The following is a 19,823-nucleotide window of genomic DNA, read 5'->3' as shown; positions in this document are numbered from 1 at the left end:
CCTAGGATTGCTCAATGGAACTGCTTTAAACTCAGCTGCAGTGGCAAACTCCAAAGGATTCTTTGGAATCACTGCTTTGAGATAAAAGTGGAATTTCTTCTGCTTTGTTCTGATACACCAGCATATAGAATATTGGTCTGTTCTACATTTTTCATTCAGTAGTGGTGACTGACAGTTTTTAGGAAAGCTCTATACAAACATGCAAATACATCTGTTGTTGGGCTTAAGGGGTAACACATACCATACATGTAATAAATATTGCTATCAGTATGACCCAGTTGTAGCTACAAAATGGAAAAAAATACTTCCAGATAACCCCATTTTGACAAGATACATTTCGAGTCTGTGCGATACCTCTATTGATATAAACTATTAACATTATTCATTAGCATTGTGAAGTCCAGTTAAACTGTTCATTTTGAGAAGACAGAACATGTGACTGAATACCTGAATCAAAAATAACTCTAATGATTTAACCATAGTACTACTACATGAACTGCTGCTCCTACTGAAGAAACCAAATAGATTAAAGATTAAAACGTATTCCCTATGTAAAGGTTTGTAAAGTATAGCCTGAAGAACGCTTTTGTTCATACACTACTCATCATTAGTAGTTTTAAACAGTATTTGCCACTCTGTACTCCCTTTCATCATTGGGCTGTAGTTGAACCACTACACTTTCTTCGTTCACTCCATTTTCTGCATCACTGCTATCAACATTGTCATTGTCATCTTCCTCATATTCTGAGGACTCGGTCATGTTCTGATGGGAATGAGATTCTGACAAAGCCCCGAACGACTGAGTGCTAACTGAGGCTAATGGTCTAAGCAAAGGAGTATTTTCAGACACTTCATTCTCTTCTTGGCTACTGTCTGTTTCAGAGTCGGAGTCCCCCTGAGAAGGGACTACTTTCTGCTTACACACAGGACATGTTTTTTTTGTTTTTGTCAGCCACGGGTCCACACACTTGCAGTGATAAGCTGTTAGAAAACAAAACACAAATTCATCATTACCTAAGCGGAAAGGACCTGCAAAATTGTATTTATGTTTAGTAACACAGGAGAATTTTAGAATTTAACTCGTACAGAGAATTTTAGTCACAAGTTTGTTGGCATGTAGACTGTCTGTCTTTATGTACCAAAGAGATCAGGATCTCAGCCATATGGATATATGCAATAAATACCTATTTCCTCTACTGAATAAATCTGAGAGCAGTCCTGCAACGTGGAGGACAAAATAAACTTCTAAAGGTTCTTGAGGAATTATGCCCACTGGACAGCAGACAGGCCCACCATCGTTATCCTCATAATGCCTCTAACCTCCACTAAGATGTATCGAAGCACTTTGTTATTAAATAAAATTACTGCGTGGTTTTGTGGATTTTAAATTAGGTCCAGTTAGCACTGCAACTATACTGGCCTTGATTAAAAAAAAAAAAAAAAGGTGTTTGAAAGTGTCTGTCTTATGGTATTGAAAACTTAGCTCTGCTTATTAACAGAGACTTCTGCCTGGCAAAGAGCTGAGTACGGGGGCAAGCATGTTGTGTTTAGTACCTGCTCAAGCATGTCAATAGCATGTTCTCCATGACAACTGACAGTGATGGTTTTGGTTCGGTTTTCTGGTTTTTTGATGGGGTTTTTTTTGTTTGGATTTTTCTGGGGTGGGGGGGGTTGTTTGTTTTTTAATTTGTGAGCAATCTTTCGTATCAGCGATCAGGTTTAGTTAACTCTGCAGTCCCTAGCTGCAGAGTTAGGGATGACAGATGACAGGGATCTGTTCTTTCTCTTCTGAGAACTCTTTGTTTGTCAGCCCGTTTTGAAATTGTTTTTTATGACTGAGGATCTACAAAGCTTAGTCTGTCATCTGCTGCGTTCACGGTGGATCTAAGGCTGTAACATCAGTTGCCTCTTTTTTAAGATCTCTTAGTGATGCAGTATTTGCTGCTGCAGTGCCTGGTCAGAGCGGGAATTAAAGGAGAAAAAGCTGGGTAAAGCTGCACCCAGCCAAAATGGCTGTAATAGAGTTAATGGACTGGGAGGTAGAGAGAGGGTCTCAAGCTAGTAAGGATGAATCCTATCTTTCTGGATAGATTTTACACAGCTTTTATTAAAAAAAAAAAAAAAAAAATTAAATTTAGAGACACTCTTGGGCCCAGGCCTCTTCCAGATTTCTAGATACAAACTCTTAAAATACCTCTTGTACTTGCATGCAGTGAAGAGCAGTCTTTTCTTGTGGATAGATACATATGTGACTACTAGAGAGACCTTTTGCAGTGGGATGTCTTTGAGAAAGACTGTTCAGACAGTGCACAACTTGTCACATTAAAAATATTCCACTAATTTTTGCACCGACAACACTGACTTCCAAGCGCAGTCAAGGCAGTGGTCTGTATGGCTTCAGGGTACAGGACAGACTATATCCCTTATCCATGGCTCTATGTCACTTGATAGCTGAATTACATTTTCTGGTTTATTGTCTTGGAAAAAGTGATTTTTATTTTTTTTTAATGTAAACAGTAACTCTGGAATGTGTTTCCCTATTAAATACAGGCACTTAGGGGACAGCGTCAAGCCCAGATTTTCTTTTGTGTGTACAACTAAAGGAAAATGCCAAATAGGAATGGCAGCCATTTTTTGCTTTTAAAAAGAGAAAAAGTTTGCTCTTTTCCCAATTTGTACATACACTCCTGCATGTTAGCAAAAATAAATTTTATAAACCAATCAATCAACATATTCACTGTGGGTTTTAGACATGGTGTTTGAGAGCTGTTTTAATACAAATACCAGACCTAAAATACAGCCACTTACCATGAGAACATGGAAGGATTCTGAGCTTGTCTCCATCCTCATATTCATCCAGACAAATGGCACATACATCATATTCATCTCCTACAGCATATAATTGAGAATCAGTTTAAGAGATTTGCAACAGACCTTTTCAAACACATGCACACAGGTTCTCTTGGTTAGTTTCACAGGCTGAAGAAACTGTGACTCTGCCCTGTCCATGCAAGGGACAGGTTCTTTGAAGCTCTGTAGCTGACTGCTCTATTTCTCTCCTTATTAGGACTATAGCTAATTCACTTTCCCTTCAGTTTAATAAAAATGTTTTAAACTGTGTACAGTGCTACCTCTGTAATACTCTATCATTCCTATTAAAAGTAAGATAAAATTATTTAAAATATAGGATTCACTTTACACGTATTAATAAGTTATTGAGAAAAATTAGACAGAAAAATAGCAACAAAGACACATGGGTAAAAAAGTAGAATAATAATCAGGAATTATAGTCTGGTCACAGCAAAATTAGACAGAAAAATAGCAACAAAGACACTAATCAGGAATTATAGTCTGGTCGCAGGAGAAAGTTTACATTATTTTGTGATTCAAACATCACAAATAAGATCTACATTACTGACAGTATTGACATTATGTATGCTGTTGTATATACATACATACATTAAATGTACGTACATTATATGACCAAAATATAAACAGTTTTTAGAAGTAAACTTATTCCTGCTTCGTTTTTATCGAGGGCTTTACAACACGGTCCTTTCATCAATCCAAATGGTTGTTTCCAATTTCCTGGAAGACCCTGGCCCTCTAAATTTAATTTAAACCGCGTCCCTCAATGCATATGGATTCAAAGACATCTCTCTCTCCAGGCAAGGACAGAAAGTCTTGAACCTTTTGGTGCTTTCCTTGCCCCTCTCAATCTCAGGTTCTCTTCTGTGAAGTATACACAAGCTCAACAGAAGGGGAAGAGAGTGCCCTTTCCAGACTGGCCCATAACATAAATGAGGGCACTTAAAGAATGATAAGCTATGTAAATAAAGAGAAAACAGGATCAAATACAGCCTGGTCACAGTAAAGGCAGACAATGCCTTTGCAAACCGATTTCTAACATAGCACATCTTATCTACGTGGACTTTGGTATAACACTCAGTAATGTTGTGGGTGTGAAATGATCACTCCTAGTCAGTAAGATTAGCGAGGACTAGTAGAGGGAGCTGAATAAATGGAAGTTGCTACTAGTGGTGTTGGAAGACATTTATTAGGCCGGATGAGAGTTATTGGTATTGTCTTTTTATAAAATTGCTTTGGAACAGTATTGATACAGAACCAAGAAGCGTATCAGTTACACATACACAAGACACGATTAAGTAGGCATCATCAAGAGGGTAACTGGGATAGCACAGAAAAATCTGTAAATCAGGAATAATGGTACCTGAATGAATTTCAGTGCTATAACATGCAAGTGCATCCATTTAGGGATTATGTCCTTGGGAACTTTCAGCTGAGATTTCATCAGTTATAAACAACTGAGAAGAAACAGAGTGTACTGGTTGGTCTGTCACTACAGTGTTCCTAATGTGAAACAACTGGGAAAAAGAAAAATGCAACAGTAGGCAGCATCAAGAGTAGTCTCTCCAGAAGTACTCAGTACTGTTTAGGAGTCCGTAACATGGCCACTCATAACCTCAAAAGATTAATCCAAACTGAAACAAAGAATATTATGATCACACCAACAGAGAAACTATCAAGCAAGAGAAAAAAAAAGGGGGGGGGGGGGGGGAAGGAAAAAAAAAGCCTGATAATTTTAATCTAATAATCTGAAGGCTGAACAGGGATTCAGCTTTCTCTATAAACAACAGAGAGGCAACACTATGGACAGAGAAGAGAGAGAAGCTGGGAGGAGAGGAAGTGGAGAGGAAGCAGAAAAGAGCTATCATCTGACCAGGAAACATTAGGTTGGAAGTGAAAAGAAAACTTGACGATTGGAGCAGTGATATTCTGAACTAGTCTTCTGGGACCCTCGGAAGGTAATCCTGGTAAAGGGCCAAACCTCCCCATTTCTCCAAGCCTACATCCTAGTTTTAGGTCAAGGCTTTAGATGTGTGACACAGGAAGTTCCTAAGAGAAGAGCATCTGGAAGGATATGGAAATGGACATGTGAATCCTAGAAGCCAATGGAGGAAACTGAACCTAGATCCCTCAATTCCTGTCCAAGACTGCCAATTCCTAGGCTATATTATTAAAGGTGAGTAGTGCAAAGTACATCTTTAAAGAAGTAGCTACATTTCATTTCGTAAGGAGCCTTATTTCATTATATGGCTTGTGAATACTTACCTGACCAAGCCCTGAGAGAGACTTAAGCAGAGAAAGGGTCCCTGTCACTGTTTGGATCCCTTGCTTTGATATGAGCCAAGTCGAGTATCTGCTCAGCTCTGTCAAGGCTGGAGAAGCTCTGGCCATTTGCACAAAGCTGCTGTATCTGCAAAAGTTGGTGCACTCTTCTTTCATACACCTCTTAACAACCTAGACACATTCAATGCTGCTACCCACTATTTCCAGATGGTTCTTCTCCTGTTATGCCATTAGCACTTTATTTAGGCAACTGAATCTTACTGTCTTAAATGCTGTCCAGTACCGCACCACCTCTTTACAAGCAGCTGCTTGCTCAGGCTGCACACTCTCCTGCCCAAACTGTGGTGTACCAGCAAAAAATTTTCACCTGGCCCATTCCACCTCTGCCCCTGTTAAGCCCCCCCTGTCACATGGCTAGAAGCACATGTGCCAGCAGGCTGAATTGCAACCTTTCCTATCACTTGACTAACACATGTTGGGTTGAGGGACTGGACAGTTACAGGGTCAAATGATCCAATGAGCATTTGTACACCCTATCATAAGGGGAGTCATCTGCTCAACGTGTGGTGCCTGCATCCTGGTTATACACTTTGTGATAAGGAAAGACAACAATGATAGTGCCTCAGGAAAAAGATCATATGGCCCACCTTGCCCAAAGGATGAGCACCCCAGACACAGCCTGCAATATCCCGGGGGTGGCCCCAAAGAACAATGTCATTCTACATATTTTGGCAGTCCTAGCCCACTGAGTCTGCCTGTTCCCAACCTGTACTGTCTTCACAGCTGCTTCTCAATTTCCCAGTGCTCAGCAGTTTACATTTTCACCATCTTCAGGGCTAGCTAAGATCCTCAGTTTTACCATACAGCAGAGGAGCTAGGGAAGTAAGGAGATGTAGATCCCATCAGAAAGGCTATGTGCAGAGAAGGTTCACTCTCTCATACACCAAAATACAAATGGGAAAAGGTATACAGAGGCCCCTGTGATCTTGTGACCTCAAGGTAAAAAAAAAAAAAAAAAAAAAAGGCAGCTTGGATGGCCTATCTTGTTCCCAGTGCCCCTCAGGGCTGTACTCCCCATCTCATTCCAACCTCTTCCAGTTCCTTCCAAATTCCACCTACCCCGAGCCCCATCTACCCCAGAAGTGTTCCCTCATCAGTCATCTTCACTATTCGATCCTCCCGTTCCCTGCAGTTTCACCTTAATCCTCTCCCAGTAAACTTCTATCAAGTCTTTTCTAGACCATCTGCTGCACTAAAACGTCATTGCTACACATCACCCTGAGGTTTTACATCGGAGATGTCAGCTTTAAATGTGTAGGACTGACACGTGCTAGGGCTGGAGTTAATAGCCACAACATGAATCTCTTGCATCCTTAGTTCACCTTTCAACATGCACATAACACACACAACCTGTGAGACAACGCTGCTTAGAACAAATTTAGATATTTTGTTTTTTCATAGCAATTCCCATATTACCTCCCAAAGCACTATCCAGATTACATACATGAGACTGAGATCAACTAGGGACAAATCGGAGGCGTAATTCATACTCCAAGCTTGTTCAAAAGAGTTGATACAATACACAAGTTCTCAAAGTGTTGTTTTGGGGAAAAGGTGGAAATAACAGGGCAGATTTTGCTAATGTGTAGCTGCAGCGGGCCCACGTTTGGGTCAGGAGTTTACCCTACATTAGCAAGAAGATTGCAAATGAAGGAAGCAGGCAGATTTTGCTTTACTCAAGAGATGCCCTTCCAACACAGAAGTTCAAACAGTAGCAGAGCTTTCCCTTTATTGTAATGAAACTACATGGCAGGAGAGAATTTCTGTGAACTCAAGTCAAGATTTGTTTTGATACCATGCTGCTAAACCCAGTGTTTTTCTACAGATGGCAAAATTAGCTACATTAGGTATTTAGAGTCAGCTTTCAAAGAAAAACTTTGTTTTCTTATGCAACCCAGCATGGGTGTTCTGTGTCTGTTTAGTACATGTAAAGAGACCAAGTACAACACAGAGGGAAAATTAAAAGCTGTGCACTGGCAACGAAGGTGCTGAGCTTTTCAAGGAAGCGGCAGAAAGCTCACAGAAATAACACTGGTGACTCAGAGGTAGAGACACAAAAGATTAATCGCTACTGTCAGCTCAGATTTCAAGTATTACATGAAACTCAAGTTTTCAGGGAAATTTTGCAAAAAGAAGTTGTACAGTGACAGAAAAGAGGCAAAGATGTACTATTTTTCTGTTTAGGTGTTCAGAATAAGATCACTAATAAAGAAAGTACAAACGTTAAAAATTCAAGACTTAAATTTCTAAATAGCAACTTGACCAGGATTTTTCATTAACTGTGTAACAATATACTTCACCAAGAAAAATAAACTTTCTTTACAGATGTAAAAATAATCTTAAGCATTTGTAATTTCAAAATGCAGAAAATTGTCTGTCAAATAAATGCAGTGTAACAGCTTTTCCCATTCAGTCTGTAAACAATCTTTATCTCACAGGATTACTCTTGATCATGTTTAAATACTTTCTCATAAAAAAACCAAAACCAACAACAACAAACTGGAGTTACAGTAGTAGCCCAATAGCATTCATACAGAAATAACTGTAGCTTCAGCTTTTACATAAGGACACAGCTTATATTCCACATTACCAGAACAGAAGGCAAGGACTCCTCTGCCTAGACTCAGGATTCTTGCAAGCCTTCTTTTTCAGATGTTAACAAAAGTGAGCTAAGAACTGAGCCAGCTCATTAACAATAGGGCTGTTTAAGTCATCTGAATTTGTGTTTAGCTGCATTATTAGCGGGTGCCTTTTGCGTCATTCCAGTGTCAAAATATTATTGACTGTGATGTAAAAAAAAAAAATCAAAGTCATATAGGATTAACTTTTGTAGTTCAGAGAATTATTTTACTGTAGAATCCCATACTGTTGTGCACACAATTCTCTAAAGTCTATAGCAACTAACATTCTGTAGATTTAAAAATTTTCAGCATAAAGCATGTTCATGGAAATAGTTCTATTCTGGGCTTTTTTAAAGGTGCTTTTTTTTTAAAAAATACATACAACACCTGGTGTTGTTTATCTAGACTCTCTCTTCTATAGGATCATGACTGCCATGTGTTGCCATTCTGATAATTTTATTTTTTTTTAAGGACTTCAGTATTTCAAAAGTACTACACACAAAACTGAAACTTGTCATCTATTACAGATGTAAATAGAAGGAAACTCTTCTCTCTAAATAAGCCAAGGAATGCAAAATGAGCCTGCTCATTTTACCAAAATATTGGTTACACTTGTTTTCTCATATTTTATGATGGCCATGATGGAGTTTCTACTGAATCACTTCCACTTTAAAAGAAAAAAAAACAAAACAACAGAACAAGAACTTCTAACCTTCCTCCCTTCCAAAGGTACAAAACCAACAAAATACCTTAAATAGTACTCAATTATATAGCAGATAAAAAACCAAGGCACATAAAATATCCTTAGAAAGTGAGTTCTTCACATCATTAAAAGGATTTCTCTATTTGTGGGCATAAGACAGATGCTAAAAACTCTTCACGTCTTTGTAATAACAGGCTGATCTGTAATGCAGGAAGGTCGTGTTACCTACTACCTGACTTCTGCATTATTAAAGATCGCAGTAAATAAGCCAGACAGCCAGCAGCATGGGTACAATTAACAAAGACATAGCAGATTGTTTAAATTATAGGTTTGCTAAAGCTAGGAGTTTGATAGGGAAAAAAGGGCAGCAAGACTGCAGAGCTAAGTGAAGGCGCACATCTGCAGTGTGCTTCACTATCAGCAAAGGTAAATTACAGAGATCAGTACATATGCATGGATTACAATGTTTTCATTACAATTTTTTTTTAAACCAGAAAGGCAATAAAAGGAATATTAATGCAAAAAAAAAAAAAAAATAGTATTCATAGAGCATTGCAACATTAAGTATTCAATTTCCATAAGAGCACCACGAAGTACTAAGTATTCTCAATCCTGCTTTATAGGGATGGAAAGGAAAGCAGACAGATTATAATTGTTGGGCATGCAGTAAATCAAGAGTAGAAGTTGCAACTCAGGACCTCCCAGTTCATAGATCTATTCTCCAAATAACAGAAATCCATTATTAAAATCAAATTCTCATCTGTTTCCCAAAACATAAATCCCAAGGGCTTCTGTGGTGGCACAGAGTCTGTGAAATGTGGTTCATGCTTTTTTTGTTAATATATATTATTCAGCATAAAGGCAAAGCCGATGACCGCCAGTGGAAAATAATACTGCTGTAATCTGGCATTTCAGAAAATAAGCACAGTGGACATGAGAACCACTTATAAATACAGTTTTCCTGATAGTTACTATACAAAACGGGAGAAGATGAACAGAAAGTAGAAGAGAGAAAAAACCTCCCAGGCAGGCAGGAAAAGACAGAGATTAAATGGAGTCCATCACTGCCAGACCTACATCACTGAAGTATGAGTTTTTGTCTAATGTAACACAGGGAAGTGTTTCAGATCTAGCTTTTTTAAAAAATTACTTCCTCTTTTGCTATGACATTACGTCTCTCTGCTGTTTCTATTAGTCAAACCGTGTTTATGGATCATTTATAATCAGCACATTATTATCATGGTCAACACAGAAATGAATGTTAACCATCAGTCAGTCCTGTCAAGGGCACCATATCTCAGAGGAAAAAAGAAAAAAATTAAAACAATACACCTGCCCTTTTCCCCCCACTAGTCATCCAACATGTATGAGAAAGTCCTGAGAAATGACAGCAGACTGTTCTTGAGCAGGCTTGCCTCACTGAGGCATCCCCTGGCAAACGAACAACAGCGCATTGAGAAAGAAAGACACGGTGGTAAAGCATCACATCCATTTCTAGGCAGGTAAATACAGATAAAGGTTTCTCAGTAAGGCCAACGCTAACGTTCTCAAACACAGAAGCTACAGATCTATCCAACCGCATACTGGCTAAATGCCACAGAGATACTGCTCTGACTCTTGTCAAGGCCACGTATCCCAGCCCACCTTACCCAACTTCACAGCCCCATCTTCCATTGCACAGTAATTTGCAACAGAGGCCCAACTTTGCCTGCACCCACTGGAACCATCAACTGCGGTCCACCTGCGACATTCCTCCAACAGGTCATCACACAAACTAATTAACGCTGTTACCCAGATTCTTGCTCTTGTCATGGCTTGGGGATGGGAGGCCAGCCCATGCAGCAGCCAGGACCAGAAACGCCAGCCCTCCTCAGCACCGAGACCTGTACAACTGCTCTGTTAATCCTGGAGCCTCCTTGACTACTCTCCAAGTCAGCTTTACCTCTGTGGATTTAATTTTTAAAAGGGACACTTTGTAGACATTTTTTCCTCAAATAGCCAGACCTGTGTTTTAGAAGCTGGCTCAGAACCACCAAAAATCAGGGGGGGAAAAAGGAAGTATGGAAACTGCTGCAAAATAAAGTATCTTGCTTCAAAACAACCCGTGTATGAAAAGCCTTTAGTAAGCAAAATTATCTTCTAACTACTTGGCACATATAAATAAACAAACACTATTTTCAGAAACACAGAATTACTCATACACATATGTGTGTACTAGTGAACAATAAAAAATGCAAAAATAAAACTGTCGAGACTTTGGTAGATCTTATGACTTGTTTTCTCTAATAGACCATAACTGCACTGTGCAGTCAAGCAGACGAGTCAGTAATGAACAGTAATTAGATCAGTTCTAATCCCATTGTAGGGGAAAAAATGAATTTAGAAATACATAGTAAACTGCAGAAGTGCACTTACTCCGGAGCAGATATTTTAAAGGCACTGAGATACATCTATTTCCCAGTTTTCTCAATCATATATATCAATCTGCATATCAAGATTATGTACACAAAAATTCAATACACATGATACTTGAAAATATGTATTTGCTTAAAATAAGTACTCTTACAGTTCATTATTTGTCACATATGTTGGGGATATGTTGGCGAAGAACAGTAAGTGGCTCCATCCTTGGAATGCAGGCACATCCCACAACCCCTAGGTCTTTGTGCCTCGGCACATACATTCTCTATTGACACGTTACGTAGTAATCAATCCTTTCAATTAAGTACTTTTTCCACCTTTCTTCTTTCCACCTTTTTTTCTTATACCTTGCAATAGCTTGTATGAACAAACAATCAGATGGTAAAATGGTAACACATTTAAAAAACAAATTTGACAGATTTTTTCCTACTTTTAAGGAATAGACCAAAACAGAAAGACTTAAGGTCACTCCTCTATTTCACTGAATAAAGTAACTTACTACAGCTTTATTTCTCATCTTGTCACTAGATCTTGCATAAAATTAATCACTACAAAGAATCACAACAGCAAGTATTTTGGCATTAAGTTTGTATTGCTCTTGCCCTCACTTTAGTATTGTGGTTGAATGAAAGGATACCTCCTCTGGAAAAGCAGGTAAGTGACACTTACAAGATAGTGGAGTTTTTTTAATGGTCTCTACAATGTCAGGCAACTTATATGCCACTAGTTTCCTAACAAATAATAATAGAACCATAGAATGGTTTGGGTTGAAGGGACCCTTCAAGGCCATCTAGTCCAACGCCCTGCAGTGAGCAGGGATATCTTCAACCAGATCAGGTTGCTCAGAGCCCCGTCCAACCTGACCTTGAATGTTTCCAGGGATGTGGCTTCTACCTCCTCTTTGGGCAACCTGGGCCAGGGTTTCACCACCCTCATTGTAAAAAATTTTTTCCTTCTATCTAGTCTGAATCTCCATGCATTTAGTTTAAAACTATTAGCTCTAGTCCTATCACAACCCACCCTACTAAAAAGGTGTCCCCATCTTTCTTATAAGACTCCTTTTAAGTACTGAAGGGCTGTAAGGTGGTCTCCCTGGCATCTTCTCTTCTCCAGGCTCAACGATCACAACTCAGCTTTTACTCACAGGAGAGGTGTTCCATCACTCTGAAATTTTTTGTGGCCTCCTCTGGACCCGCTCCAGCAGATTGATCTCCTTCTTGTACCAAGCACCCCAGAGCTAGACACAGTACTCCAGGTGGGAGTTACAAATAATGGAAATAACACATCATGGTGACTAACTACTCTGAGATTGCAACAGGGAAGTTTTGTGGAATTTCTGTACTGATTTTGTGGTATATTAAGCAACATTTTAATTCCCAGCCACAGTCTGCATATAGTGTCTACTCTGCTTGCATTAAATAAATGTTAGAACTCCTCTATTTCAGTGAAGAACGGGGTCAAGACAAACTTTGTGTGCTTCCACTCCAAACTCTACTACCTATTTCAAGTTTACTCGAAATTATACCCAAAACTAAAAGTCCCCTCAATTTACAGGTTTTTTGGTGTTAAAAACAATAGGGTCTAATTAGTTAGAGAATGATCCACTTGCCTTTCTTGAATTTATGTACAGGAATTTTCTTAAGCTGATCCTTCCTAAGCCGATTCCTTCTTGCTCTGTGCCTGTCTTGCACAAATTTTGTGATCTGGAAACAGACATAAGTAAGACAACCATGAAAAGACAACCAAGTAAGTTAAAACAATAAAAGAACAATAAAAGTTTTGATTTACGAGTCTTCACAGTAAGTTAGTCAAAAGGGAACCCCAGCTCAAACTGAATCACCTCTTCCCTTGCCTGGACTCAAGGATGAAGCTAAACAAGCCTAAAGGACGTTCCCAATGATCACAGCACTTGAAACTGAAAATATACAGGCTTTTTTTGAAAAGGAAAGAAAAAAAAGAAAATTATGTCCACACTATATACAATAATGGCCATTGCTACAATCCTCTACCAAGGGCCATGTACAGTCAGGTGGCACATTTCAGAGCAAAAAATTAATCATGTTTGACTGGTTTTGCTTACAGTTTTAGATTATTATAGCTCTTTTAGAAGATTATTCCCCTGTTCATCAGAACTGTTTTCATAGTATCTAGATGCAGTTTGGGGAGGAGTAAAGGGGTTACTTTAGGCCACAGCTACTTGCTGTCTTCAGCTATACTAAAGATTGTTTCAGTTTTCTTAACTGCCACTAATGCTATTTCTGTTCGGTCTCCAATTCTAGCATCTCTGATATGACATTCTTTTTCAAATATACACTAACAAGTCTTTTGAAATTTGCAGAGATGCTCTACATCTACCTACACTGTGGACAAGGTAACCACTGAGAGAGTATTAATATTATAAACAGCATTAATATCTCTCATTTTAGGAATCCCTGAAAGGCATTGCTATATTTCACAATAGATTTTTTTTTTTTTAAGTATGAGTGTATGTATATTATGGACAGATATTATTAGGACCGTTTGAAACTGTCATTGGTTTTGGTAAAATAAACAGTGGGACTAACTTGTATTAGGCAGTACAAGTTTGGTAAGGTGGGACACACTTAGTGTTATGAGTGCACAGGACAGGTCATTCTCTATGGGGCAAAAAAAGAAAGCACTTCTGCAGTGGAAGAGTAGCAGTGAGGACAATTCTTAGTAAGTAATCATATGCCAGGCAGAACAGCCTCAGGGCTCCCAATATCCCTTTGCCAAAATTGTGCACCTGCTTATTGTACTGAGAAAAGAAAGATTACAAGTAAGCATGGTACAGCTATGTAAAGTACACAAAGCTTTTGCTGTTCCTTTACTGTGTCCCTTTATTTAACTTCAGTAAGTGACAGCTCTATGATGATTTATTTGAAAGAAAAAACATTATTAAAAGAAGGAACTTACCATAAATATGACGATGAGAATAAGACAGATCCCTACTATTATTAAGAAAGGGATTAAGTAGTACTCCAAAGGAAGACTGAACTCTGGGATTAACACAACATGGCCACTGTGGGGGAAAAAAAGATAATGAACAATGAATTAAAGAATAAATACATTGAAAAAAACCCATTAAAATAAAGAGTTATCACTAGACACACTAAAGGAATACCTACCTGTGCACAGCAACATAGAAAATTCAGCTGATATCCACATAATGTAAAGCCAATTAAATAAAAGGATAAAATGTTTCTTTGAGTTAAAACTACTAACTCACTTCAATCATAAATAAATCTAAAGCAACCAGGAAAACAGCCTCACAACTGCTTTGATAGCAGAATGAGAAAAATATAACGTAACTATCAAAAGATACTGTGAAATAATTCATTCTGATTTACTAAAGCCTTCTGGGTTATATGGGAGGTTTACTTTCAAATCATGAAGCATGGTAAGGTGCACCCTTTGTCTTCTGGAGAGTCAATAAATTACAGTACAGTAACTGAAAATCTTCCTGAAGAACCTGATACAGATGCTGGCACTAGTATGTATTGATATTTAAGGAAGTAAAATCCCATTATTATTCTGTTGGCAGAAGCAGTCAGAAACACCTGAGAAGGTACGATGGATAAAAGCGTTAGTAGTTCCATAACCACTACTCACGTGGAGCCACACTTCATTTATCAAGTTGTTTCATCAGCAGTGTGTCTACTTAAGAATGACACAATCTAGTTTTTCTGATTAATTTACTGAAAGGACACCAGAGACACCTGAAGAAGCAAGATCATTAAACTAATACAAAACACACCTCCTTTTCCATCCTATTCAAGGTATGTATTTTAACCATCTTGTTCTCACACTGCTTTTCTTTGTAAAGTTTTAAACTTAAAAGCAGAACAGAAGCAGTGCAAACCTAAGTATTATGCATCCTGTTAGAATCATCCTAAATGCATACTGCGGATTCACCTAGCATAGGAAATTCTCTCAGACTTGTTCTGGAAGTATTAATAAGGAATTTTTTTTGTTGTTGTTAGAAGATCAGCATCTGACTTCAATGGGAACCAACGTACATTGTAAAAAGGACGTTTCTTTAGATCTGAAATATGCATATTCTCACAAACACCTGTGGTTCCTAGGTCACTAGCTAAACTCATATGTTTAATACAATATGAAAATGAAGAAGTAACATTCGATAAATATCAGGAATGCAATTCATACTAATTTTTAAAATGTTTTCTGTCCATTGCTCTCAGATACAAGGTTTCACCCAGAATACCTATAGCCTCTATCACTACAACATCCTATTTCAAATCCATAAATATCAATAAGAGGCAATGACTTAATTCAAGGAATAACACAGCTGCATGTGAGGTTAACTTACCCCTTTTCATAAGTAAATTCTTCTTTAAGAGAATTAGCCGACGTCTCACCAATAAAGACAGAAGGAATGTCAATCTTCTTTAAAATCTCAACTGCATTAAAAAAAAGAGCAGGAAAATAAAACTACTATGATGCAGACACTCCGTGGGCATTCTTAAGACATAAGACTTGAACATTATGAGACTATCACAATGTGAAGACATATTTTAACATAATGACACATAGACTGATGCACATGCATGCTACATCTTTACATCATATAAGAAGTGGTATTATTTTTCCTACCAAATATCTGAGGACTTTACTGCAGGTATAGAAATCAAAATTCTGAATGGAATATTTGAAGGGAGCATAATCAGAGTAAGTTTAACCAGAGAATCATTCTTACTCAGAGACTTTATAACGTCACACAGCTCCATTGATTTCCAGAATTTCTGGCAACTCATGATTTTGTGACCTAGTACTGTACATTTTAATTAATCTTTCTTCCCTCTTTTTCACCCTAAACATAATGAACACACTGGAAACAGTTGTAGCTAGAAAAGGTCAAAAAGAATAAAGAAGAGAATGAACAAATCTACACATCTTTATTTCAGTCTCGAGAAACTGGATGGAACTGTCTCCCCCTTCTCTGCTTTCTGGTGAGGGCAATATTAAGCTCAAAAGATACAGCACCAATGAAAACTTATTGAAAGACAGATCCCATATTCTAGAAAACCATCTCCTCGCTTCACTTTATATTGATTTGCACCTCTGACTTATGCTTCACATTTTAGGGTTAAAGTATCTTGAGTTTAGTCAAGTCAGTATCAAAGCATTCGGGTTCCCTGAGGCAAAAGCATACATGGCTTAATGTCACCTCACGCTACCCGAGTCTGCATTTGTTGTGAACTTGCTATCCATCTTGATTTCTCAGTGAAACCTGAAAATAAGATTCACATGGTTTGGGAATTCATTAAAACCACTGTCACATAATGGGTTTTTTTCCCTGGGCTACGCAGCTGCCATTTAGGTTTGCTGAAAGTTCATTTCCTAGTTTACTCAATGGTGTTTCCACTTGGAAAGGCTTTTTTTGCTCTCATTTATGCCCTTGTACCATATTCAGCAGGCTCAAAAACTGCACAAAATAAAGAAATGCCACAAAGAAAGTCGTAACAGCACTACAGACAAAAGACACATACCATAAAACAAACCCAACATTTTGACTAGATCACAAGACACTCTGGACATACTCACTCCATGAAAGGTTTAATATTGGAACAGCTACCATTGGAATCAATCAGAAATTGGCACACTGCTCTCTAAATATTCTTTTTCCAACTGAAAAACTGAAAATCTGTACATGTAGTATGTATTCATATGAAATTAGAATCCATTTGAACAAAGGAACAGAAAAAATGTACACAATAGTGCCACAACAAAATGGAACCATTAACAAATACTAAAAAGTTGTATTTTAAAGTTTGATTTCCTTCCAAAAGAGCAGAGTTTTTTTACTTTTCCTATATTTCTATTTAATTAACAACACTATTTTTCACAGGATTTCTGTTTGGGGAGAGTTTTTTGTTGATGGTGATGGTTTGTTGGGGTTTTTTAAGTGAGAGTTCCTCATAACACTTTATACTGATTTTACCACTCTATACTCCGGTGGGTGAAATGATTTTCAAACAGGAGAGAAGAAGTGATACCTGTACTTACTGTCGTTGGATCCCATGCTTATGAGGTCATCAGAATCAACATTGTGAACTATAGCTGCCTTGTATCCAGCTCTCTGTGCATTTAAAACCTGTAAGCCATATAAAATATTTATTAGAAGAACTACTGCTTCAAAATACAGTAACCTGCCTGTCCTCTCTAAGACAAGGTACACTTTCTGGAAGTTATAAATATCAGCACAACATCACTTGCACTTATAAAACAAGTGTCACCTTTCAAAATTAAATCCTATAATTAGTCTTACACTCACGTAATTATGTTATTTTTCCATTAAAATAATTTAATATTGCTGCAAACAGTTTTTGCATATATTAAAAACAGGATTAAAAACTTTATATGGGTAGATAAAAATAATATTTAATCATAATTGAAAATAAAAGCTCTAACTTACTTTGGTAAACTAGAAATTACCACTTGATAGCTCATGAAGTCACACAAACAATATCTTTCCTGTGCCTTCAGAGATGTGGAAATATCTTACTTGACAGCCTAGGTATCAGAAGCTTTCTCATGGAAAGGTACAAAATTATAAGTATGGGTAGAAAACTAGAAATATATTGTGCACCAGTTATGTTTCTGATATATAATGGTTTTTTTGTCAATACAAGCAAAGCCTAAGGTCCATGTAAATGGCATTTGCTGCAGTGACTATCACTAATGTAAACATAGCTAGGCTACAACTATTCATCTTAGATATGGCTGCTAATGCATCCATGACAGTATAAAAACTCATCACAAGATGCAAAAAACACTAGAGAGCCTTGAGGAACACTTGGGTTTCATCCCACATTCAACTCGTATTTAAAGCTATGTAATAAGCTTGGCTATAGCTGGAGAGACCTGCTATGAACTGAGCTAGTATGGGATCCAGTGATAGCTTTTATTTCCACTTAGGTGCACATATTTATTTAAGGAGCCTGTAATGCAAATACATATTTATGTAACAGGTAGACAAACAACCATTAAGTAAAACTGAACAAAATACCACAGCTTTAAATATATTTGAAACTGGAAAACAGTTGCAGCATTCAGGTATTATGGCATCACAACAGCTTTATTAATCAGTCAAATACCGACTACAGCACCACCCTTACAAACCAACATACATACAAACACATCTTATGGAACACTGTCCTACACTAATTCACCAAGAAATCACCACCAACTCTCTTTTACAGCAGACTACCAGAGCTCAAAAGCCCAGGGGAAAATTCTGGTGCTCTTTTACAAGACCTCTACCCTCCAAGTCAGGAGAGGGGAAAATATATTTTTATATATACACACACAGGCACACACACTCCCAGCTTCTGAAGAGACAAACAATAATAAGGAACATGAGTTGTTAAGCTGGAAGACTTCCACTGATTATTCTTAAAAAAGGTTCTCTAAGTCAAGCTTGAAACATGAAGCCTTCTTGCACACTGCACAACAGCAAAAATAGAAAAAAAAAAAGGCATGAGAATTTTAAATAAAACAGTCAAAAGTAAGACAAGGAAAGGTTTAAAAGCATTGAACATCGACATATCTGAGCTTGTGACACAGAATGGCAGTAAAAAACATCCTTTAAAAACATTCCCATCCTTCCACTTGTGCAGTTTCCACCCGGCAGTGCACTCTCTCCTCTCCCCATCAACCAGCTGTGACACTACCATTGTTCACGGGGTCTCAGTGTGAGCCACAAGATGATGATCCAGCTATTAAAAACTAAAGCAATTCAGGAAAGTGGCTCGCAGATTTTGGGAGCTCTTATGTTATCTCCATTCCCTAATCTCACCTGCAATCCCTGGCAGCAAAGAGTCTGGCAAGAAAAGCTGATATTGCTACTGAATGCTTTCTATTATAAAACTGCAGCAGTCATCATCCTTATTTGCCATGTAAACTGTCTCACAAACAGGTAATCTTAAACTAAATCATACAATACTGCTTTATCTGCCTGTAGACAATGAAATTCTCCCATCCCTTCACATCAGTATCTATCCTGCTGTTAGCTATAGATAATTTTCTGAAGCACCAATAAGTCCTTCAAGACCTTGAAACAGAGAGGGGGGTGGGGGGGAAATAAAAAGAAATCTTACCTTGATATCAAAGTTGCACTCAAGCCTTCGAATTAACACAATAAAAGCACTGGACGAGTTGTCTTTCAGCGGAGGTGGGGCTATAGGCTCACATGCATTCTCTGGTTTTGAATTTATTAGGAATCCCTAGAAAACAGGAACAGAAACAGGAGCTTCATTTCTCTTTGTCTTAACAAAAGGGTTGGCAGACAAGTATAGGTAAAGAAAACTGTACATTTTCATACAATAGCTAAACAAATTATTATCAATTGAGTCTTATATCATAGCAAGACTTGGGCTACATCCCTGACTACTTGTGCTAATTCATCAGAATCTTTGTGTCTGTGAAGAATTAGAAAATTAGAAAGAAAATACATTTTTTCCACTTACATCACCTGAAGTTCTTCACTCAGACTCTGCAGTATAATTCAGCATAATTATATTACACAGATAGCGTAGTGAATTGCCAGAAAACAAGAAATTTGTTTTATGTAAATGAAGACTGTGAGAAGCTGCATTGCTGTGTGAACCATAATTCAAGAAATTTTTGTTACAGTTCTAGATATATCCTTGAAAGCTTTAAACTCTGCTTTCACTGACAGTTTTAGCTATATAGAGAGATGTTATCACCTGTGTAGAAATAATAATCTATAATAATTGTATTATAGAATATATAATTATATATAAACATACACAGAAACTGTCAGTTTAAACATACAAAATATATATAAATTTATATATATATATATA

General features: G+C 37.7%; 1 protein-coding gene across 1 annotated transcript; it reads right to left on the bottom strand.

Moving 5' to 3' along the window:
* Positions 1–512: 512 nt before the first annotated feature.
* On the bottom strand, positions 513–17,043 carry RNF13 (ring finger protein 13). Its single transcript, XM_029087307.1, is given in 6 exon segments — positions 513–981; positions 2,809–2,889; positions 12,566–12,659; positions 13,891–13,996; positions 15,305–15,395; positions 16,992–17,043. Coding segments are annotated over 6 exon segments (789 nt in total). The 3' UTR covers positions 513–616.
* Between the last annotated feature and the right edge of the window lie 2,780 nt (positions 17,044–19,823).

Source organism: Antrostomus carolinensis, unplaced genomic scaffold (genome assembly GCF_000700745.2).
Source record: "Antrostomus carolinensis isolate BGI_N321 unplaced genomic scaffold, ASM70074v2 scaffold17531, whole genome shotgun sequence".
NCBI lineage: Eukaryota > Metazoa > Chordata > Aves > Caprimulgiformes > Caprimulgidae > Antrostomus > Antrostomus carolinensis.
Note: the sequence above shows the minus strand (reverse complement) of the source record. Positions and strands in the feature narration are given on the sequence as shown.